Source organism: Chroicocephalus ridibundus, chromosome Z, assembly GCF_963924245.1.
Source record: "Chroicocephalus ridibundus chromosome Z, bChrRid1.1, whole genome shotgun sequence".
Lineage (NCBI taxonomy): Eukaryota > Metazoa > Chordata > Aves > Charadriiformes > Laridae > Chroicocephalus > Chroicocephalus ridibundus.
The window spans coordinates 7,430,493-7,448,721 of NC_086316.1; the positions used below are offsets into that span (position 1 = coordinate 7,430,493).

Genomic DNA, 18,229 nt, shown 5'->3' on the forward strand with positions numbered 1-18,229 from the left:
ACAGCATCAGGAAAAAAAGAGTTGCACAATATGGATACTATTCAAATTTTGTCATAACTCGTGAATTTGGAAACCTCCCAATAGGCAAAGTCTAGGGTGGTAGAACATTGACAGCCATCTCTAACGCAGAAGAAGCTGGTGGGCCTAGAGAAATGGCCAGGTCCAGCCAGCAACATGACACAATTTGAGCACTGGAAAAGGAGGAGGACACCCTCAGGCTCTACACCTCTATCCTCCTATCGGTTTGATTAATGCAGTCTCTAAATAGACCAAGAATTTTTCTGTCCCCTATCTATGTCCATGCACGGCTTATGCCTAAGCGTGTTTTCTTCAGAAGTGCTTTTTAATAATTTGAAGCCTGCTGCTTAAGCCCTTGTCACACATCTGTGCCATCCTTGTGATGTCATTTCATTTATAATTAAACACTAGGGAGCTTTATGATCTGTCAGTCATCATTTATCTAGGAGGTTGTCCTATTTATTCAATTAAACAGGTATACATTGTCAACGTATTGTAATTTTTCTGGAACGCTTGCCTAGTGCTGAAGCCCTGTACCATTTCATTTAATTTGTGTACACTAAAATCTAGGCAAAATTCTTCCGAAACCAGGAAGTGCTATAATAAAAACAGTAGCTTCCGAGTTCGTATTATCTCTGAGTTCTCATGTAAGCTTCACATACAGATTGAAAATGGATTTGCTATGTTATACTTTAATGTGTATTACTCCTTTAGTTCCCTTTCAATTTAATATAAATTTTATTATAATTTATCTGACAGCTTGGTTACTGGCAGGAGAATTCATTTTGCTGAAAGATGAAGAAGAGTGAGAAAATAAAAGTAGTACCGTATTGAAAATAATATAAAAAAAGGAAGGAGAATGAAGCAGTATAAATTTAAATTTTACTGTTTCTGAGAAGAAAAAGACAGAAGTCTAGGGAGATGTCGTGCTCACATATTTGTTTATGCTACAGAATCTAAGCATGAAGAGTATCAGGCTTCCAAGATTATATATCTTATCATCAAAGCTTAGAAATCATCTCGAATGTTCATTCAGAAGTTTTTAGTTCGATTGTGATTCACACTACCAACATGATTCAATACATTTGAATTGATAACCTATAAATTAATTTATAAAATTTTTGAAACCTCTGGATGAGCTTAGTCTACCAAGAGCCCAATTAGCAACTAAAATAGCTATTTGGTGTACGTGGTTTCTAGGAATGCCCGACTTCACAAGCATCTGAAATGATTAAACAGCTCCCTAGACAGCCTTGGGAAAAGTTCCTTGGGAACTTACCATTAGCTACACTGATATAATCTAGAATTATCAGGCAAGATCCAGGATTATCTCTGGAATCTTCTAGAGAAGCTCAGAAATTTAGATGAAGTCAAATGAAATTAATTTTAAGCTTGACATCACACCATGTAATGCCTCCTTTTTCTCTGAACTCTAGATGAGAATACTTGCGTAGTGAGACTCAGGATAGAATCATAGAATCTTCATGGTTGGAAAGGACCTTTGAGATTATCGAGTCCAACCATACACACACATAAAGAAACCTCCTACAATCTCTGCCACTAGAGCATGCCCTGAAGTGCCACATCTAGACGTTTCTTAAACACCTCTAGGGGTGGTGACTCAACCACCTCCCTGGGCAGGCTGTTCCAGTGCCTGACCACTCTTTCAGTAGAGTAATCCTTCCTAATATCTAATCTAAACCTCCCCTGCCGCAGCTTCAGACCATTTCCTCTGGTCCTGTCATTATTCACCTGGGAGAAGAGGCCAACAGCCACCTCTCTCCACCCTCCTTTCAGGTAGTTGTGGAGGGCAATGAGGTCTCCCCTCAGCCTCCTCTTCTCCAAGCTAAACATGCCCAGCTCCCTCAGCCTCTCCTCATATGGCCTGGTCTCCAGACCCCTCACCAGCCTGGTAGCTCTCCTCTGGACACGCTCCAGCACTTCAATGTCCCTCTTGTACAGAGGGGCCCAGAACTGAACACAGCACTCGAGGTGAGGCCTCACCAGTGCCGAGTACAGAGGCACCATCACTTCCCTGCTCCTGCTGGCCACGCTATTCCTGATACAAGCCAGAATGCTGTTGGCCGCCTTGGCCACCTGGGCACACTGCTGGCTCATGTGAAGCTGGCCGTCCACCAGCACCCCCAGGTCCTTTTCTGCTGGGCAGCTTTCCAGCCACTCTGCCCCAAGCCTGTAGCGTTGCTGGGGGTTGTTGTGACCGAAATGCAGGACCTGGCACTTGGCCTTATTAAACCTCATACAGTTGGCCTTGGCCCATCGATCCAGCCTGTCCAGGTCCCTGTGTAGAGCCTTCCTACCCTCAAGCAGATCAACACTCCCACCTAGTTTGGTGTCGTCTGCAAACTTACTGAGGGTGCACTCAATCCCCTCATGGAGATCATTGATAAAGATATTAAACAAAACCGGCCCCAAAACTGAGCCCTGAGGGACACCCCTGGTGACCGGCTGCCAAGAGGATTTCACCCCATTAATCACAACTCTCTGGGCACGGCCATCCAGCCAGTTTTTAGCCCAGCGAAGAATACACTTGTCTATTGCATGATTCGCCAGCTTCTCCAGGAGAATGCTGTGGGGGACGGTGTCAAAGGCCCTACCAAAGTCCAGACAGACAATGTCCACAGCCTTCTCCACAACCAGAAGGTGGTTCACATGGTCAGAGATCAGGTTGGTTAAGCAGGACCTCCCCTTCCTAAACCCCTGCTGGTTGGCCCTGATCCCTTGGCTGCCCCGCACTTGCCGTGAGAGCTCACTCAAGATCATCCTCTCCATGATCTTTCCTGGTACCGAGGTCAGGCTGACAGGCCTGTAGTTCCCCAGATCCTCCTTACGACCCTTCTTGTAGATGGGCATCACATTAGCCACCCTCCAGTCATCTGGCACCTGCCCTGTTGACTAGGATTGTTGAAAAATGATGGACAGAGTCTTGGTGAGCTCTCCCGCCAGCTCCCTGAGTGCTCTTGGGTGAATCCCATCCGGCCCCATAGACTTATGTGCATCTAGGTGCAGAAGCAGATCATTGACTACTTCCTCCTGGATTATGGGTGGGTTGTTCTACTCTCCATTCTTATCTTCCAGCTCAGGAGGCTGAGCACCCTGGGGATAGCTGGTCTGACTATTGAAGACGGAGGCAAAGAAGGCATTAAGTATCTCAGCCTTCTCCTCGTCATTGGTTGCAAATTTCCCCCCAGCATCCAGTAAGGGATGGAGATTCTCCCTGGCTCTCTTTTTGTTGATGTATTTATAAAAGATTTTTTTTGTTGTCCTTAATGTCAGTGGCCAAGTTGAGCTCCAGCTAGGCTTTTGCCTTTCTAATTTTCTTTCTGTATAACCTAACGGGATCCCTGTACTCCTCCTGAGTTGCCTGTCCCTTCTTCCAAAGGTGGTAAACTCTCCTTTTATTCCTAAATCGCACCAGAAGTTCCTTATTCATCCAGACTGGCCATTTTCCCCGCCCTTTAGAGTTGCGACACCTGGGGACAGCCTGCTCCTGAGCCTTTAAGATTTCCTTCTTGAAGAGCATCCAGCCTTCCTGGAGCCCTTTGCCCTTCAGGACTGTCTCCCAAGGGACTCTCTCAACCAGTGTCCTGAACAAGTCAAAGTCCGCCCTCCCGACTTTGGAGGTGGAGGTTTTGCTAACTCCCCTCCTTACATCGCTACAAATTGAAAACTTGACCATTTCATGATCACTAAACACAAGACGACCTCCGACCACCACATCTCCCACTAGTCCTTCTCTGTTTGTCAACAGTAGGTCTAGCAAGGCAGGTCCCTTGGTATGCTAGACTCTACACAGCCTGAGAGACTGAACTACACCTGTTTTCCAGCAGCTTTCAAATATTCAAATGGAAGAATCTAACTTTTCCTATTGGTTCCCTGGAGTCCCCTGAGGGACTAAGTGGCAGCTAACGGGGACTGTGCTGAATCTAAGCTAGATGAATCAGATTATTCTTCACAGTTCTTCCAAGGTACCTATTTTTGTCAATTAACCCTATAAGAAATTTAGGCTGATATGTCTGTCAGACAGAACCTTGCTTACCTTGGGCCAGACCTAAAACTGAGGTGAGGTAATTGCCTGAATTCGACACCATCAGTAGAGTAGACTAGATTCCAAAAAGCTATTCCAAGATGCTACTGGCAAGCTTATGAGCTGCCCCAATAAAAAACTTGAAGCTGTGCATCTTAATATTTGTGTTTCCGTCTTGTATATCTAAATGTTTAGGTGAAACTGCTCAGAGAAACAATCTGAATTCTTATTTCTTTGTTGTTTCTTCACATATATTAAGGCAGTCACATTTTGCTCTAGCAGACAATAGAGACTGTGTTACAGGAGACAATATACTTTTGTAAGAACATACAATGGAAGAATAATATTTGGAGATGTCAGGTGATGGCGAGTTAACCTACACACAGGTGCACCTTTATGCAGACAGTGTTAGGCTCCACTTTCGTTCATTTTCTGAATTCCATGTCAAATTGACTAAGTCTAACAACTGGAAAGTTTTCAGGATGAAAAGCACTTGTCAACGTGACTCAGCCAAGGAATATATTTAAAAGCAGAGAACTCAATTACATTTGGAATGTCTGTGCCCTGCTAAGGACTGCAATTTTAGGTGTGACAGAAATTTTAATGATAATGATTTGGAAGTCCTAACCAAGAATCAGCTTTTTAGTGCTAAGGTAACAGCATTTAAATAAATACCAGATGAATGCTTTAAAACTAAATACCATGATTAAATATTACTCAAGACAGGAATGTCTAGTAAAAAAGTGAAGATGTGAAACAAAAATATGAAGAGCCAGCTTAGATTCAAGTAATTGGAAAGGCTTTGAAGGGCATAGAATATGGAAACTTACCTGGTCAACAACATTCAAGCCTCTCTACAATCTATAAAAATTGATACTGAACTTTATTAATACAAATGTCCCTCAAATTAGCATTTTTTTCCACTCGCTTATTTCTCTACTGAATAGAAATACATCTTTCAGTTGATATATCATGAAGCGCAAATGGTGTTTGGAAAATTATTCTCAAGCACTCAGCGTGGCTCAACTTTGTTCTTAAAGCAGATTTGCCACTGATTTGCAAGTTGGGCTAATTTTCAAGGCATGTGAAAAGCACTTTAAATGCTCTAAAAAGGCAGGTCATTTTGCAGTCTTTATCTTGTTAGCTGTAAAAATTCTGATCAGTCAAATGCTAACATCAGAAGATACACAGGCAAATAACATCTATTATGATATTCAATATGACCTATCTACATAATGAGCTGGCTGTGCAAAGGCACATCAGCAACAGAAAGGTTAGAACTAATGAAGAAATAAGTTGTACCTTTTCAGCTTGCCAAAAGGAGAACACATCAGGACACGGGAGTCAGTGCAGAACTGGGAGTGGTATGCAAGAAACTGTGAAAAGGAGGAGTGTCTGGCTAACACTGTCTTAGGGTAACATGAAACATTGACTTTTTTGTAAATCTAGCCTGGTAACTGCATCAGAAACATCTCAACCTTGCAAATCATTTCATTAGAGACACTGTGAACTTACGATTGTGGTCTCTGGCAACATCCTGCACCGAGACATACTGAATAAACAGTCTAACAGGCGTTCATACTTCTGTCCTAAGATGTGATGGTTGATTTGGAATTATTTAGAGCAGAAAAGGTGTAGATGCATATCAGGCATGCAGAAGGCCATCATTATATGCCTCTCAAGTCTTAAGCTGGATACGAGAAAGTAGGAAAGCAAATAGAAGACTGAGAGGTCCTACACAAAAGAGTGAATAAAGACTTAGTTGAGCAGTCTCTCTATATCCCTTCCCTCTAACACTAAATCCCGTGTCACTACAACCCCTCCAGCTCTTACAATCCCGTCCCCATTTATTTTTGTGCCTTGACATCGTTTTTCTAAGTTTCCTGCTATATACATAAATGTTTCTAATTTCCTCACCCCCCAAATGGAAAACCACCGTGTCCATTACCTACCTCCCCAATAGCATGCTCTCAGCTACCACCCAACTAAAGGTCAATGTGGTGCGACTGTAGGCATATTATGAGAGCTGTGGTCATGCTGTTTGGCTAGTGGCGGTACCCCTGAACCCACGCGCAGACAGATCAGTAAGTATTATCTGTGTTTGGAGTCATCAGCCATCACCTGCTCGCAAAGGGACAACCAGGACCTTGCTCATTGGTGGCTCATTGGCCCCACCAACAACCACTGTTGCTCCCAGCTTCAGGAAGTACATCACGTATCCTGATGGTAATTGCACGAATATTGTGTAGAAAGACTGCTTTGCTTCCTTCTGCTCCTGTTTTTTCCCTTGCTTCTCTCCCACACCATTATGACTGGTTGCAGGATACTGGTTTGGAAGTTTTACGTATACTAGCTCTGGGAGCACCCTGAGTGACACTGATAAAAAAGTTGATGCTTTTGGCTCTTTTAAAAACTTTGAATCCTGAGCTTACAAAGTATTTTGAATCATTTAAAGAGTCAACAGGGAACTCATCATATCCTGATGATATTTTATTTTTATTTGGAGATCCGTTTGTGTTTTCAAATCTGTTTTTACTTTAACTGAAATAGCTGTTCAGATTCTGTCACTTTGGATTTTGTCAAGACAACTGGGTATAATCTGAGTTTTGTTCTCATTCAACATTTTCAGACAATGCTGGAGCTACACAGATATATAACTGAAGGGGAGTATTTACATACTGAGAGATTCTTTCTTAACCTGTTGTTTCAGCAGAGCTTGACAGTGATATAGAACCTGAGCAGAAAAATAATTCACTATTTGCGATCAACAGCAAATCCAGCAGGTATACTATTTGTAAAAATGTTTTATTATTTAGTGGTGTATTTTAGCCTAAAGGCTTGAGCAGTTTATTTACAAAAATATATAATTTTCCAGGATACTTTAATAAAAGTAGAATTTTGTTCAGGTAGTTTAATAGGGAGCAACTCCGGGGAGGAAACAGCAATAATAGTCTGGATGGTTCACATCACTGCTAGAAACTAAATGACATGATTTATCATCACTTTACTTCAGTTTTACACTTGTGCAACTTCAAGGTTTAGTGAGTTGCACCGGAACATTGAAGTGATGAATAATGTACCATATTCCTCTAAGAGCAAAAAATAACCCCTGTGAAAATATTCCAAAGTGTTGCTTAGGAATCTGGGGAGTGGAACAGGGCAGATCGCGATGTGAATTAAGTGTCGATAACAGTTTTCTTCCTGTGGCCAAATAATAATTCAGAACCTGATAATTTTAAGCGGTGTGTGGTTAACTTCTCAAAATGGATAAAAAGATCAATCTTTTTTTCCAAACTTTTGCTACATCCAGGAAAGCACTGTCTGTGAAATAGATGCTCTAAAACTTAAACCAAATTTCTTTCAACCTTTTTTCACAATTACCACCTTTTTTGACAACCTTCTCACAAATTATTTTCTTAACTTAAATACCTTCTTTACTCTGTCTTTTCTAGAGAAAAACAAGGCTAGAAGTACCATTTTTTAATTTGACAGGCGGATCTTACTTTGGTGTCAAATTCTCTTTCTAATGTTTAGATAAGTGGTACAGGTTCTTTCATTTTTATACCAAGTCCACTTATAACAGTTGCTATACAGTTAACAATCCGAAGAAAACACAAGCATGTAATTAATTTTCAAATTACTGTTCGTATGTACAAGCTTGAATGATGCAGTAGCTACATGAAAATGGTTACGAATGGTTTGACAGATGAATAAAGTAATGGATTTTTTTAAGTGTTATTAAGTAATCATGGAAGTCTTCCAGCAGTGCTCTATGCAAACAAGGATTGTATTAATCTAATTATGTACTTCCTGCAGCTTCTAATAAGCTCTTGTTTTTATTTACGTTCAAGGAGATTGGAAGGGTAGTTAAATTATTTTAAGAGAGACATAATGTGAAATGTTTCCAACTCTTTCTCTTATTCTACAAGTTTTTAGACTGATGCATAAGAATGTGCCATACACCCTCCCACAGATGGCAGAACTCATCAAAAAGGATACTGATTAATGTCATGCTGAGTCCTGATACAAGTTGACAGAAACAGATGAGTCCTCTCAACCGACCATGAAAGTGCATTTGCTCATACCGTACGTATTAGTCACAGTGTATAAATTAATGAATATTTATCCAGACAGACCAGATTTGGGGACGCTCTAAATATTATTGAAAATCCATTGTCATGGGCTTCAAGTGCTTAATGTACTGCTTTGGGGAAACACGTAGATGTGATTAACAGGAAAACAAGCGCACAAATCGGTGCCTCTCACCACGTTCCCTCTCATCTGGCTGGTCAGTAATGTGCCCAGTGCCATCTCTCACCCTTTTCTGTACTCTGCTCGAGGCCTTTTCTTGCTCCCTCTCCCAGCCACTTTGAAAGATCAACCTGCTTCATGAGGCAGAAGGTACAGGATTAAAACAAACTCAGCACAAGTCTGTTTACTTGGAGTCCTTTCCCCTTTGGTTTTTCTACGTTTTCGCACTAGATTTCAAGCATTCTGGAACAAAAAATGTCCTGGTATCTGCATCTTACTCAAGTTTCAACAGCATCCTTGGCAACTATGAAACTGTAAATCTAACAAGCCTGCCATAAAAGACATAAAAGGAGATGGAGAGAAAGCCACGGAAAATGTTACTGCGTGTACTCTGTATTATACATTATATACAGGAGGTCTAGCAGCTCACCTAAGTCTGATATAATACTTCTTACTGGCTGGATGTAGGTCTTCGCAGTCAACAGTAACCAGTGAAATTAAGCAGGTGGGAAAAAAAAAAAAAGCCATCTAGACACAACCTTCACTGTTTGAGGAGCAAAGTCACTATTGGAAAAAATAAGTTCCATGGATTTAGTTCTGTGGTTTTTATACAGAGAATTAATCAGTAGTAAGTAAGTAAGTAATCTTAAGTAAGTAAGAGTAATCTTAAGATTACTCTTAAGTAATCTTAAGTAAGTAAGAAATTGAAAATTGTTGCTAACTCTAAATGGCAGCTTTTTCGGGACGTTTTTGGGGTGGAGGGGCAGAGGGAGGAAGAAAGGATGATTCATTGGTAAAAAGTTAAGTACAGGAAAAGGACAAATACAAATAAAACTAGAATTATTAATAGTTTCATGCAGTGAATCTGACTTTTGAAAAGTGCACTGAACTGAGCAAAAGCTGAGCAATCATCTCAAAGGAGCAGGAGAATTTGCAGGTGTTTGTGAAATCATTTCCCAAATCCTGAATTTTAGTGTATTTTTGCTTATGGGATTTTCTCCAGAATGTTTCCTGGGGTCCATAATGAGTTAAGGGATTACTGGTCTTCACAGACAGTTGTGCTACATGGAATACTCTAATTTAATCCAGTAACGAAGACATACTTCATGATCAGTCTAAAGAACACTAAAAACAGATATTTGCGGCAGCTTTGTCTCATTACTATAGCTAAGCTTTCATCTCATTCTCTTCTGTCTATCTTTGACATCAGGACTGAGCTGGCAAGCATGGTTACACCACTCTAGTCTTAATCTCCTGCCAACACATACAATCAAAATCTTAGGCATCTATGTTACCTGCTTCTTCCTATTAAAAGTAATGTGAAAATAATTCTGCCTGAAGAGCTGTTTTAGGAAATGGAAGTTTAATTTACACCATCATCAAGAGCCCTTTACAGGGGTGTTCAGAAAGAGAGTGCACATCGCCGCTGTACACTAATCACAGGATGTACAGGGAATTTTAAAATATTGCTGCCTTTGTTGTTTTTAATGCAATCTCCTTTTCTTACTTCCCACCCTCCCCCCTAGAAGACTGAAAATACTGTAGCCTGGTTTACATCAAAAGCCAACAAATATTCCAGCACTGCCGGTTAGCTCAACCACACACAGTCTTTCCTCCTTCTTACTGTAATTTACTCCTGAGGAGCAATTCTTTCGCCTCCCACATTAAAATACCCCAGCCAGGATCACGGTATTTAATGAAACTAATCCACAGTGCGATAAATTAAACTATACCAACCCACAACTTAGGTAAGTTGGGCTTAAAATATGAAATCTAGTTAAAACGTCATTCTATCAAAAATGCATTGCTAGAAAGGCAAAGGAAGAAACAACCAAAAATTTACCAGAAAGATGATGTAAGAAGATATTGCTTCAATGTTTTAAGCGATCCTCTTATAATGTCACAGCTACCAGTTCCACTGAAATACATTATAGATTAATCATTTGAGACATACATCTCACCAGATTTGTCACAGCAATAAAATCCTGCTCTAAAGAACATGCCCTGAGAAAACACAGGGTACCATCCTGTCATTCTCACAGAGTAATAACTTCTCCATCAGCAGTCAATTATTAGGCTATTACTAGTGACAAAAATTGGTGAGATGTGCTACAAACTAGAGAGCTGAGTGACTTTGCTCAGGAGAAATTGCGGCCTCGGAGGTCAGCAGACGATATTCATTTTTTCCCTGCCCCGGGCTTTCAAGCCTTCGTATTTTCCCATCTTTCCCTGGGGAGTCAGGAGAAATGGTGATTGCAGATAACAATTCCTTGCACTTTCCACGGAAATAAATCACCCTTTCCCACATGGATGGGGGAAGCCTAATTATCCACTGCTCAGTTAAAACAAAGACACTCGCTGCACGGACAGCCAGGGTGCCACCAAGAGAAAGGCAGCTATACTGTGCTGTATTTATTTCTGCATTATTCATTCCAGTTGAATATGGAATTACTTTAGATTTTTTCCAACTTTTTTTTTTTCCTTTTTTTGCAAATATTGCTGTGCGCTGTAATCAAAGGCTTCTGTCCTTTCCCCCTCTGATGACATCCCATTTTTGTACAGCCATAAGTCACGTAACACAAGTATTGAACGCATCTCTTCTTTCTACTTTCACCTCATGCAACCTTAAATATTCACAGGTGACTGCTCAGGAGAGGAGTGCAGCTTATCAAAGCCCCCATCGGGCCACACAAACTTATAGCAGAACTTTTAATATTTGCACAGTTGAGTCAAAACCGTGTCTGTCTGGTACAACCGGTGACTGACTGCTGCTGCAAATGTCAGGGCAAAAAGGGAAAGAAAGAAACCATGCAAAAAGTAAGCAAACGTTAAGCATGAATGAAACATAAAAAGGACTTAATTCAGCTATTTTTAAAGAAATTGTTTTGATTCTCACATTAGATTCTTAAATGAACCTGACTGCCCACTTCTAACAGAGTTCCTAACCTGTTTGTATTCCAGCCTGAATGAGTTAATTATCAAAAACTTTCTAAACATTGCATTCCGTAGAGTTATTATGGCAGGAATGAGCTTAGCTCTCTGGTAGACAGACACGACATTGACTCACGGACACACCTGTGACCGCTGATATACAAGTGATCATGCCACAGATCACACCATGCAAGGCTCGGCAAGTTCTCCCCAATTGTCCTAAACAAATACACTTAATGAATAAAAAAGCGATGTGTCAACATGAACTCTCCAGTATAACTTTTTTTTTAAAAGTTGGTAACTGTGGTGTAAACTTTATACCCTCCCCGGACCATGGAAGGTTATGGTATCATTTTCAGTGGAATCCAAATTTCACTTGGTTAAACCTCTACGAGAAAGAATTACTTGTGTGAGACGGTAATACCGATGTCTATGTGTAACCCTCTGAGAACGCCAAATTCCAGGACCAATCGATGTTTTTGCTACCTGAATCACTGGTGGTGGCAAACCACACTTTAAACAAACCTTGCATTAGGACTTTAAAAATGCAGACCGCAAGCAATAAATTAAACAAATGCAGAGAGATGATCCCCAGGGGATTCCTGGCACACCACAGGCTCTGAGAGCTTTTAAAGGGGTAGAAGGTTATCAAAAGAAAGACAAGTCCAGCTTATTACAGTGTTGGAATATAACTCTAAGACCTATCTTTTCAAATAAGTGACATACACCTAGGAAGACTGTGAAAACCTTTTGAAGGATCAGAAAGAGATGAAAGTATGAAAATAAAAAACCCTGCACTTATCATTAACAAGCAAAAACTAGGCAGCTGATTCTACCCGCAATTACACGCGTGACTAACTTTAATCAGGACCTTAAGTCAAGACCAAACACTGAGTGTGACGACCGTTAACAATCGTATTTAAAGCAAAAAATATATTCTCTCTTTGGCCTCCTCTGTTGGAGCAGGTGATGGAGATGCAGGTGGCACAAAACACCCCCTGGCAACTCCTGGCACTTTCAAATACCCAGTCAGCAATCTGAATACGTTTTTTTTTACTTCATACAGATGTTTCTGAGGACTCCTTGGTATATGTTGAGCACTTTTCGCTCTGAAAAAGCAGCATTCGTACATAAAAAAGAAAGATTTAAATTACTGGTGGCAAAAATCCTATCAAATTCAGTGGGGCTGTGACTGCATCTCAACATTTCAGCAAAATCAAATATGCTGAAGTGAAAGGAAAGCCTTTCTTTCTTTCAATTGAAACGCAGGCCTGATTCTGACTCACTCAGTTTTATCAATCAAGCAAAAAGTATCAAGCCAGCAAAAGTCAAATTTCAATATAATAATAATAATAATAAAAAGACAGTAACAGCTACATCAAATGTACAAATGCAGAATAACTGATAAGTCAGAGTCACAGTGCCTGATGTAAACATGTATTTCTTTATGGAAAAGACAAGCAAATAATACCTGTTATTTCTCAGTCAACTAAATTAAAAGTACTTCTTAACACTTGCTTCCCAGAATTGTGAAGCATTTCCTCTGTAGTAACATTTTTTGGGTGTCTCTACTTTTGTTCTCAGGAGAATCCAGCATATTTGCATCCATAATAAGATTTTTCCTGTATTTAAGAGGCTTTCCCCCAAACCACTTTTGTAATTGTACATAACCTCAATAGTATGCACACATTCAATAGCAAAGAAATTATAAACAATATACAGCAGCCAGAATGGATTACATTTTGAAACACATGGAATAACTTAAAGAAATTTTGAGTCTTATCAGTAGAGTCTTCCTCTTAGGAAACCCATGTGTGAATGAGGACCATAAAATTAGATCCTTTATTAGTAAGAAATAACAGACAGACGGAAAAAAAGGTTTTGTTTTTCGTACGTATTTAAATAAAAACAATTTTGATAAACCAAAGCAGAAAGACAGATTTCTACTCGTGGAAACAAAGTAATAGTTGTAAGCTGTACTAAAAAAGGAAGCTTCTTCCTGATTTACTTTTGTTTTAGTTACACAGACTCCAGCACTGGTTGGGTTCCACTGTACTCTGTGACTACAGATTGTACAAGCTACACAAAGTACTCTGTATTCAATGACCATGCTTAATTTATAAAATTCTGTACAAAAAAATTGTCATCTCCAGTGGGTACTATCTTCCCTCAAATAGGTTCCAGTACTTTTAAAGTGAAACTATTACAGAAACATCCAATTACTTATAAGATTCATCCTGACAGGCCATACACTTAAGCCTCTATATTGAATGCATATTCTACATAGCTAATAGTGTTATTCATATGCAGTCCCCTGAGAGATTTGGGTAATGCATCAATAAGCATAATTTCTAACCGTGGGTTAGGATTGCTCTTATTAATTTTTCTCCTCTGAGTATGAAATGCAAATTATGAAAAGTAGAATTTGCATCTTAACTTGACTTACATATTATCTCTGCTTTGCACCTTAGGAAATTGCCAGATATTAAGTTACAGTAAAGCTCCACCAATACCGTCACAGTTTACTGGAATCAGAATAATTTCATTTCGCTTCCTGACTCAATCATGTTTTGAACTGTAAGAACCATCCTTTGTCACATTTTAAAAATGTGTAAATTGCAAGCCATAGTTTAACTGTTATCAACTATAAGTAAGATGTGTCTGCCTAAAGAAGCATTTCCTTTCATTGGATATCTCAGATTCTAAAAACAACCTGCTGAAGAGCTGGATAAACCTGAATCTCGGCAGTTTGCTGACCAACTACTTATTCTGAATTTCTGCTTCAACCTAAAGAACACCTTTATCTCAGCAAATAATTCAACAGTTCATTTGACAAACCTTGTTCCACAAATCCTAGTTCAGTTCTTTGCTGATCTCATGTCTATACTGCTTTCACTAAGCTTAATATTATCCAAAGCACCATTTCCAAGTTTCATTAAAAATGTTGATTTAGTCTTGAATAAATCGTCACAGTAATACTAGATGTCTATATAGATAAATACAATTCAACTCCTCTTCCTGCCGCTGCACCCCCACACAAAGCATCAGAAAGGCAGTACTCCTTTTACTCCAATTTCTGTGTTAAACAGATTTTTATTTGCATTCTTCTCAGTATTCTTGGTCAAATTTAAGAATATATTTTCATTCCAAAGGGCTAGAGAATTGCTACATAACTAGCCTCAACACCCATAAATCTAAAATATTTGCGGAAATAGAATCCGTTCATTTTTCATGACTCAGTATTTACTTTAGACGCTATTAACTTTAAGCATAAATGGTACTTTCTTACCATACTTTAAATCTTAGGAGGAACATATAAAAGTTAAGATATAATTCCTATTATGTGATAACAATGACTGTGTTTTCAAAAAAAAAGTATCTGAAAGCCAAAATGAAAAGAGAAACTTGGATGCTTTCCTTCAGTAAAGAGGTATTTTTTCTTCTGATTTAGGATCTTGTATCAACCGACTTACAATGCAACAATATAAAGACAGCATTATCCTCTTGATATTTGGTTTGAAACTGCCCTTTCACTGCCTGGCAAACATGAAACAAGCACTGATGTTGTCAGCAAAACTTGCAAATGGAAAATAATTCCAAATAAGCTATAGTTTGTTAAAGCAAGAACTGCGGAATAAGATTTTATGTGATAGCACCTTAAAGTATTTACATTATGAGTAAAGAACCAAATCTTTCTGCAGGTCTGTGCAGGAGAGCTCAGAAATAAGGATTCATTCGTGCATTTGCAAATGTGATCGCAATCTGTCATTTGATCCTCCTGCCAAACAGAAAAGCACGACATGCTTTCAAGGGCTGTACATCTTCCATATTTGTGATGGAGCATTTCCAAAGGTGAAGGAATTTAGAGGTTAACTTCCTCCCCGCCTCCCCGCTGCCCCCGCAGGCTGGGGTGGTTTGCTTGGATTAGTAATTTTTTGCTAAGTGACACAATACTGGAAAACATTTTGGGCAGGACCCCAGTGTACCATCAGCTTAAGATAAAGCCTTTCACACCATGTAGGATCTAGTCTTCCATCCGTACAAATCACTGAAGAGGCTTCATAAAAAGAAACATCTGTATTTGTGAACTGGATTATGATACAAATTCTACATTTCCCTACTTTTGACCGGCTGAAGAGAAGTGAAGATTATTAACCTAGCAAATTGTCTGAAAGCTTGATTAGCAGCTGGAAAAAGCCTTAAAATGAAGTTCAAAACCCAAGAACTATGCAGGGTTGCTGAGAAAAATAATCAGCAAAATGGAAATTATTACAGTTCTGCTTTTGTAATGTTCCAGGTAAATGGAGAGGTCTAGTATCTTCTTATCTGATCAAAGAATTAGCACCGACACTATATTTTTAACTAAAGAAAGGATTAAAAAACATATTCCAGTATCGAGCAACATCGCATTTGATTTCTGAAGTCAAGACAGGACCACAGAGGAACGTGGATCTTTCACTGTCAGATACACCTCCACGGTACTGGGAGGCATGTCGCATGCCAAGCAATGTTGTGACCTGTAGTGCAAAGCTGTTGTTTACAATACACTTCATAAATACTTATATGCAAAAAGAAAAACAAGGATAGAGACTGATAGAATGGATGTTCCATATGGTAAGCCTTAAAATATGACTAATTATATTATAGCCAAGAAGAAGAGTCACTCTTCAGATTCAGCTCTGACTTGATTCTTTAAGCACATTAGAAATGCTTTGCACAGTACAAAAAACATAATGTTGCTCTGTATTTCCTAAAATTTGCCTTACTTAAAGGAATTAAAACAAAAATATCAATATCCTCTTAGTCCCTCCCCTACACACAGGACTCAGATATTCATACACTGAGGATTACTCTGCCCAAGGCCTCTATATTCTCCTTTGCAATCATTTGCCTCCATAGGCTTTCCTTCCACAATCAATACTAAAAAGAGTGAAACTGTATTTCAGGCAAACAGAGCCAGACTCTCAAAATCAAACTGACTACATATGATGGGGAAAGACCATTGTTCATTGTAATATACTAGACTCTAAAAGAACGGAAGAGCAGAATTTGACATTTTTCTAGACCATTCTAAAAATAATATAATTTTTTTTTTTTTGCTAACGAAACAGGCTTGTGAGTTTAAATGTTCCTAGCTAGCATCAAGGCACAATCTTCTATGTCAAAATAAATAATTCTCCTGCTGATATAAGCAGAAATCTTTGCTAATCAAAGGAAATGTCTTTGCAGTCTACTTGTGCCCATGTCTGTTTAAACAGTTTATTATCCTTTGGATATTACAGATAAAATTGGAAAATAAGAATTATCAAATCTAACTTACCATAGATCTTAAAAAAAAGATCAGCTTTTGAAGAAAATACCACCAATCATATTGCAGCTCCAAGGTAACTCTATGCATAAGTAAGCATGTCCCAGATCATGTGAAAATATTTCCAAAAGACAAGAGCGACATAAAGAAGAAAAAGACTTTTATTGTTACAAATTCTGACCCCCTCGTATTTAAGAGTGAATTCTTTTTTCTTCCCACAAAAGAAATCTATTGTGGTCTATTAAAAATGGTATTGTGAATTAATTTCCACTGAAATTACAAAGACAGACCCACAGGATGGTGAGGTTGGAAGGGACCTCTGGGGATTGCCCAGCCCGACGTCCCTCCTCAACCAGAGCAGGTTGTTCAGGACCAGGACTGGTTGGGTTTTGACTGTTTCCACAGACGGAGACTCCACAACCTCCCTGGGGGACCTGTTCCTGTGTCAGACCACCCTCACCGTGAAAAAAGACACTCGTAATGCTACTACTTTCTGTGACACAACTCAGCTGAAGCCGTCCATCTTAGTTTGACACTTGCTATAAATACATTCGTCTTTGCCTGCAGGGTTATACGGTAACATATAGAACATCATTTTAGTAGGCTTCAATCTATTTGCTTAAATTTATCCGAGTTAATTAAAGAAAAGAATTTTACAATTCTCACTTTAGAGGTGTATTAAAATCAGCAAGTCATTGGCCCTGATGATTTAATCATTCACATCTATTCAAAGTTGGGTAAAAAGACTGGAAATGACTATACAGAATGCAACATAACAGTACTCAGTCTGAAATATAAAACTGCACAAGAAAAGACAAAAACCCACAAACCCTCTAACATCTACAGATAGAAAAACATTTCAATACATTTGAAAACTGCTTACTTTTCCTTGGCTGGCAGTTCTGTCTCATAAGTAGCCATCTTAGCCCCTGTCCCAGCAGGCATTGCTGTTCTTTGTCTTCGCTTTCTTCTTGGAGCGGTATCAATGACATCTGGGCTACCCAGGAGAGAATCCTTTCGTTCTGGTGCTGCCAAAAGGGAAAAAACCGAAGTTGAAAAGAACTTGAATACGAAGTATTACAAGACAATTCTTAAACTATTTTTTGTTTATTTTTAAATCTCTATACCGCCAAGATGGGCTCAGATTTGACAGCAGTTGGTGTAACAGATGACATAAAGGGAAATTCAAAAAGACCAGATTTAAACTAGTAAGATAAGCTTCACTCGACACCTCTTTGTAGTCAGTGGAGAGAAAGATGGGCAGTTATAAACCAGAAATATACTGATGGTCTCCTCATTCCTCCTTGCAGAGGAGTACAGTAACTAGAGATAGCCTATAGAGCCCAGTTTCACCCACCTAGTATCAGTTTCACCTACCTAGTTAGTCTTTGTCACCTACAGAATCATAGAGGGGTTTGGGCTGGAAGTGACCTTAAAGATCACCTAGTTCCAACCCCCTGCCCTGGGCAGGGACACCTCCCACCAGCCCAGGTTGCTCCAAGCCCCATCCAGCCTGGCTTTGAACCCCTCCAGGGATGGGGCAGCCACAGCTTCTCTGGGCAGCCTGGGCCAGTGCCTCACCACCCTCACAGTGAAGGATTCCTTCCTGATATCTAATCTAAACCTACCCTCTTTTCTACCCTTTTCCTGTCACTACACTCCCTGATAAAGATTCC

At 39.5% G+C, this 18,229-nt stretch overlaps 1 protein-coding gene across 1 annotated transcript in view; it reads right to left on the minus strand.

Moving 5' to 3' along the window:
- XRCC4 (X-ray repair cross complementing 4) overlaps positions 1-18,229 on the minus strand; it is a 190,392-nt gene that overhangs the window by 50,562 nt on the left and 121,601 nt on the right. The window contains exon 7 of the mRNA XM_063321191.1: positions 17,437-17,581. Within this exon, the coding sequence (XP_063177261.1) occupies positions 17,437-17,581 (145 nt within the window). The remainder of the gene's footprint in view (positions 1-17,436; positions 17,582-18,229) is intronic.